At 30.9% G+C, this 7,216-nt stretch overlaps 1 protein-coding gene across 1 annotated transcript; it reads right to left on the reverse strand.

Annotated features, from left to right (window-relative positions):
- Positions 1 to 278: 278 nt before the first annotated feature.
- On the reverse strand, positions 279 to 6,442 carry LOC148596960 (neuropeptide S receptor-like). Its single transcript, XM_088564076.1, has 6 exons — positions 5,937 to 6,442; positions 4,317 to 4,452; positions 3,720 to 4,054; positions 2,378 to 2,531; positions 1,561 to 1,635; positions 279 to 1,216 (listed from the first exon to the last, which is right to left on the reverse strand). Exons 1-6 carry the CDS (start codon positions 5,988 to 5,990, stop codon positions 966 to 968), a joined length of 1,005 nt encoding a protein of 334 aa, XP_088420202.1. The 5' UTR covers positions 5,991 to 6,442; the 3' UTR covers positions 279 to 965.
- Positions 6,443 to 7,216: the final 774 nt, after the last annotated feature.

A 7,216-nucleotide genomic window follows, 5' to 3' on the forward strand; every position in this document is an offset into this window, starting at 1 on the left:
GTACATTTGCACTGGTCCAGTAGAATAAGAATATCTAAATGTTTAAAATATTGATAACATATATTCTATTTTGATGAATTATGCCAATTATACTAATGCGATACCTTCTTGTTTGTCTTGAAAAATGCCATGATACATTTCGAAAACATTATCACTGCTCTTGATTTGCTCTTGTATAATACAAACTATCGTGATTTCAGAGCGTATTGGTAAAATATACTTTATTCGATGTAATTAAGATATTTAAAAATATAGAATATCATATAATTTGTCTAGAAAAGAAAACGTTGCAATTTTATAAGAAAAAATGTCATTTTTTAATTATCATACACGATATATTGCAAACACATTTGAGTTGCTCTAGGAGTGTACAAATATTGAATTTTCATGAAGTTGAGGTAAAATATATTAACTTTTTTTTTAAATTCAGTATTTTTGACTGATGTAATATCATATAATTGCCCTTTGCATGAACAAAACATATTTTTCAGTGTACAATATCCAAATTTGTTATATATGGATCACGCGGAACACATTATCTTTGGTCGTGGAGAATAAAAATATCATAATTTCATAAAGTTTCGGTAAAACATACTATTTTGATGTAATTAAACCATAAAATCTAATGAGATATCATCTTAATTTAAAAAAAAATCATTACTGAGATTTATGAGACACAAAAACAAATGTGTTTGCTAGATAAGTTAAATTATAAGAGTATGCGTAAACATTACACTATCTTGTTTCACAACACATGCACATACTTTTTATTATTTTATCTACCATTACCGCTTAAGATTGATATCAGATTTTGAACATACGATATTCTTGCATACGGTTGAGACTTTAGGAAAAAAAACACATGCACGGTTCAATCACAGTGGATATAAATAGAAGATATGTGGTATACGGTACTATTTTATTACAGTTTCTTTTCGAATGTCTTTTGTGCACTTAATCACTCATTATTTTTTCTTGTCAGAGTTACTTAATGATTTCCGAGATGATAACAGAGTACGTCCTGTTGTATCCCTTTCTAACGTGTACCGTTTAAACATTTTATGATTGAAAGTTACAATCAACACCGGATTAACTGCGCTGTTCAAGGGAGCAAATGCGTTTGGAATGTAGAAAGACGCACAACTACGGGACTTTCGAAAGATAAATCTATTGAAGACTATGGAAAAGCTATATGGTACCCAGCAAATAATGAATGCTACAAATAGAGAAAAGTTGGCAATCATTTATTATTTGTTAAGTTCCTGCCTATATAGTTCAAATTCAGTGATATCAGCGATAACTACCACTTTTCCTGCACGAGTTTAAGATAAACACATCTTAATGGAGAATGAAAAAGGGCTAATATATTGTATTGTCAGGTTGATATAACTGTATCAGTATACGTTTATGATATTTGTACAGACTTATGTGGTTTTAATTTTTGTAACATTGATTAAACATTAAGGAAAATTGATCTTAGAATCGAACATATATCGCATTGTATATATTTATTATATTTCTTTGGCTGGGGTTTTGTATTGTAATTATTGTAATACGTACCGAGTCCAACCACTACAGCTACAAGTATACTTCGTCTTTCTGCCTTCCGAAGGGAATGAAACTGGTTGTGGTTTACTAACAAACGGAAGTGTACAATAAAATGTAAATGATTGACTTATCATACAGTTTAACGCAATGCCTGATTTAAAGTGTTGAAAGAGTGGCGCTGCATCATGCCATTGAAAGAGCAATTTGTTTCCATGTGTCAAAAAAATCAACTATCAGACTTGAATTCAATGAATAATTTATTACCACTTATGACGACAAAACGCAAATGTTGAGATAATAGGATATTCTAATAAGAAAACACATTGCTCCTGAAATTATAAATCATTTCTTTGGTAACTGGTATTCTATTATTTGAATTTTGGAATCATAACTCCTTTTTAACTGGAACAAGATTATGTTGCTACAAGACTGAAGTCATCACTACAGAAGTTTTATGGTCGTCATCATGAACTCGTTGGTCGTTATGGTGTATCCATCTGCACCATGAAAACTGATTTATTCAACGGGTCATAGTTTTCCTTTCCTCGCTTGTCTACTCCGGACTTGACTTTTTCTGAGTAAATCGGCGGGTGTTTCTAGAAAAGCAGAGGACGCTTACCCTACCTGGTCCATGCTCCAAGTTTTTAGTGGAGTCCGCGTTGCTCATTTGCTTTTGTTACTTTGTATGTATGGTTTTAGTTACTTTATGTTCTTTGTTTTACATGTCTGGTCTTTGTCCATAAATCACGTTCTTTTGATTACTGCTATAACCTTGGTTTCCTTGATTACTCATAACTGATTATTCATCAAGAAAGAAAACGTACATTACCTTTAGTGTCTTCAGATTTAGTACTTGTACGATTGTCAAAAATTTTTGGACCCTTTATCCCTGTCCTGATGATGTTAACTATAAAACTATACACTATTATTAAAATTACGGCGGGTATAAATGTCATCAAAGTCATCTGTATAGGTAGATAAATCTGAAAATAGAGGTGAATCATGTTTTTATCAGTACAAGTGCAGTAAAAAGACATTTCTGATTAGCAAGTTAGTAAGTACTTTTTTTCGTATTTAAAGTCGGGTCAATGTGTTACATATAACAAATAAGATAAGCTCCCAGAAGCTTTTCTACCGACCAAATATTAGTACTGAATATTTTGATGAAATTATGTCATTGATCATGGGGATTAATAATTCAAAATTAGAAAAAAAAACAGTTAATGCATATACAAAGATTTGGGGGTATCGATTAAAAGGATATTTGTTTTCTATATGATTAACAACCAATTGTCCTTTTTCATTGCACAAAAAAACAAGTTGCTTGAAATTCTCAAACTAAAGTAAAATGATTTGAATTTTGTTTAAAATCTCACTTGTCTTTATGCACAGGTCAAAAGTAAAACTCCATTAGTTTCAAATTTTAATCGAATAAAACAGCATATCACTTCATAACCACGACAAATACGATTATATCTGCGTTTATAGAGACTTGGATTATTCAGCATAAAGTTTGTTACAGGGCCCGTTGGAACCGTAATGTTTGAAGCAAAAAAAATAAGATTTTAACACTTCTACTGGTCCATGGTTCCTAGTTTTACGTGGAATCCGAGTTGCTTATTTACTTTTGTGACTTCGTATGTATTAGTTTAGTTACTTGATGTTTTGTGTGTGTTTGTCTGGTTTTCATGTCTGATCTATGTCCCTGGATAACATTTGTTTTATTTCTGCTTGATCATTGTTTTCTTGATTACGATATCATTATCTGCAATTTTGTAGGATTTATTAAAATGATGTTCCTTTGTTGTTTTATATCTAAAATTTGCCTTTTAAGTACATTTTTAAATATATATTGCAAAATATATTAATTTTCCTATTGTTCAAATTTTCGCTTCGTTCGCAGTGGAGGGAAAACCGCGAAAAGTTGTACCGGAGGAATGAATTTACCACTATTTTACCCCTATCATTATTTCAAACCACGAAAATTGATACCCGCGAATATGTTCATTTGACGGAAGTCGCGAAGATTAGCTACAGTGGAAATTAATACGTTTACATAATTTCCTTTCGTTTGTCCTCTCGTCATAACCATTGCGTTCAGACAAGACTGTAAAACCTGGAGTTTGTAACACAATTTTAAATGGATTTTATTTCCTTAGATAATTACATACATCTCCATATTTTCCACTGAAGAACGGTGTGCACCAGACCTTCCCACTGTATACTATTATTCCACTTTTGAGATAGGGCAAGCTAAACAGAACAGCAAATATCCATGGAAATATTATCATTGCGTATCTGTTTCTTTTATTCGTTCTTCCAGGCCACAGTGGCTTCCATAGAGCAATAAGTCGGTCATAACACATGGACAAAAGAATGTAGGTTGATGCAAAGAGAGCCACTTGTTGTGAATATAGAAATGCTCGGCAGGTGTGTTCTCCATACGTCCAATCTGTAAGAAGCTGAATTGTTCTTGTGAAATCGTGAAAAGTGGCTACAGCTAAATCTGTCATAAAATAAAAGTTAAAAAATACAATAAACCATTGTTGTATGTAAAAACATGAAAGCAACAATTTCAAAACTTTCACTATAATTTTCGGTCAAACAAGGTTTCTAGGTGTAGGAAATTTGATTCAAATTAACAAATTATGAATGTTGTTGTTAACAACTGAAGTCATCAATAAATACTTATGTAAATTAAAATAAATATATCTTATATTTATTGAGAGCAAAGGACGTTACACATGTTTGTGCTTATCATGTCCTACCAGTGACTGCTAGATGTAGAATAAGGAGAACTATATTGGTTTTCTTTCTTCGTCTGACTAACAAGACTATCACAGTTCCATTCAATATAAACGTTATGATCCCTTCAATAAGAGTGATCAGACCGGCAGCCCATATCTGTAAACAAATAGATTTGTGTATTGCCCATTCATATTGTATTATTTAAGCAGATTGTTTTGCCTCTAATACACATCGAAATACACGATTACGGAGTCATTACTATATCAATTAATTTTCCAACACGTTTTCATTCAGCTATTAGAAGTATGAAAAAATGTACTTAATTTTCTCAAAGTTAAAACCTATAAAAAATATATGTTCAAAAGATATCCTGCGTTAAAAAGCAATTTGTATCACATCGTTTTCAAATTCAATATATGACAAGTTAATTGTAGAGTGGTGGTAACAGGCAACATCTATTTTAATATCATAATTATATAATATAATAAAAGGAGGTCATAAGTCATTAAATCTATACCCGGAATGAATATCGTACAGAATTTGACAAATATAAAAAAAGAGAAAAACGACACATTAAACTTTAATGTATTTTATGAATGTTATTTCCAGGTCCAGGTAGCAAAAACACTGTCTACTATACATGACACATATGTTGTCGTACCAACAGACAAAGCCCAAAACAACATTGTTTTTGTCTGCAAAACGTTTTACATCCAATGTTTATTATCAGAGAGAGTAATCAAGGGAACCAAGGTTATAGCGGTAATCAAAATAATGTAATCCAGGGACAAAGACCAGACATGGAAAACAGACATACAAAAAAAAGAACATAAAGTAACTAAAATCATACATACAAAGTAACAAAAGTAAATGAGCAACTCGGACTCCACTAAAAACTTGGAGCATGGACCAGGTGCACCGGTAGGGTAAGCGTCCTCTGCTTTTCTAGAAACACGCGCCTTCTCGTATTGAAAAGAAGAATACCAAACAAAACACACCTGTTTCCAAGAATTTATATTTCTGGTTTATAACGTATAAAAGTTATATTATATCGGCTCTTTCTAATAGCTGTTATTTGTCATATATAATTTCATAAAATATCTTTTTCAGAGTGAATTAAGTGGCACTACTGCTAAGAATAATGCAAATGTAATGGGTGAAAAGCCTACAGATTAAAGACCCATAAAACAACTTAATAACAAAACCAAAACAAAAAAAAAAACAAAACAAAACAAAAAAAAACAAAACAAAAAAAAAACAAAAAAAAAAAGACAAAAAACTAAAGAACAAAAAAAAAAAAAAAACCCCAAAAAAATAAAAAAATAAAAAAAATAAAAAAAAATGTATTCTTTATTGCGGTGTATTACATTTTTTCAGATTTTGATTGATTCTTACAAAGACACTACTTAAATGTATTTTAACTGTTACGAAGTGTAATTTTTGTGTTCAGGTTTCAATGTAAAGATATTGACTTAATAAGTACAGTTCTACCTTAAAACCAGACAAAAGAAAAGAACAGGGAGAGTTGTTTTCATGATGTAATAAATGTATTAGAACAGTGTCATTGATTACCCACTGCATGTTTGTTTTTTGACAGAACCCTCTTAAATCAAAAGTATTTTCACCTAGGTACCACTTACCTCTTTTTCACACATATCCGACACTATAGTACTGTTCTGTTCTGTTGTATTCATTTTGTAGTTTGTAGCCTCCGTTTCGATATCTTTGTTAATGATAGATAATCATATTCCAACATGCACGTAAGTATCAAGGAATCGGCACCTTTTATATTCTGGATATACTGTACTACTAATTCGGTAAATACGATACATTTTGATTATTGATAGTTGCATATTGTTGTATTTCAATTCTGTGAAGCAGCACAATGTCTTTAACACACATTTTACTATAATTTTTACACTTCCTTTACCTCAACGGTCTAATATTCATCACTGAAATTTATAACGCAAAGTGATGGCACTTTTGATCATCTCTCCACTATAATTAAACACTATATCCACTTTTATATCCCATTGAAGCTTCTGGTACATGTATTGATCTATATGATTCTACAATGAAAATGATTTGTTGTTCTAAACTGCCAGTCAAATAATTTTAATTGATTACATGTAGTTTGTAAATTATTAGCCACGATAATAGTAATTGTGCATTACATAAAGCAGAAATACTTAACTACTACCATAGTCATGTTATCAACCCATTTCAAGTGAATAAATAGAATTGTAAATAAGCAAGATCTTAACTCGTGTTTGTTATTGTGTTATCCAATGTATTTGAGACAAATTTGTAAATGATCCACAAAATGTGCCCTAGGTTAAGTGTTTCTCTATTGTATTTAAGTTTTAATAATACTTTCTCATTTAATATCCACAGGATTGAACAGAATACAATTTAAACTAAATTATAATGTCATCACCCATAAACCCATCAACCATAAACAGGGAATTTCATTCACTATATGCAATTTTATATCATTTAAGTACATTTGATACGATAAGTATTCGATATAGTAAATTCCTCGTTATTGCTCATAGCTACGCTTGAGGTGTTTATATTTGACATTATATATAATAGTAATTTTGGATAATTGAATCAAAACGAACACGTTTACTGGGAAGGTTAATATTTTTTTTTATTATTTTCTCACATTCAAATGCCAAATTTGAATGCAATTGTGCTCTGTTGTACGTTCATGGACATATCACACTTTTGGGTACAACTAACATTTCAATATAGGATAGAAGCTAGCACTGTCAAGTCATTAGATTGATTGATTGATTGATTATTGGGGTTTAACACCCGATCAGCAATATTTCAGCTATATTCAGACGATGAACATGAAATGGATGATAAAATGAACATGAAATGATAAAATAAAAAAGGGATGGGACGAAAGGAT

This window comes from Perna viridis, chromosome 15, assembly GCF_037379345.1.
Source record: "Perna viridis isolate PV_CMFRI_1.1 ecotype Kerala chromosome 15, ASM3737934v1, whole genome shotgun sequence".
In the NCBI taxonomy this organism is placed as follows: Eukaryota; Metazoa; Mollusca; class Bivalvia; order Mytilida; family Mytilidae; genus Perna; species Perna viridis.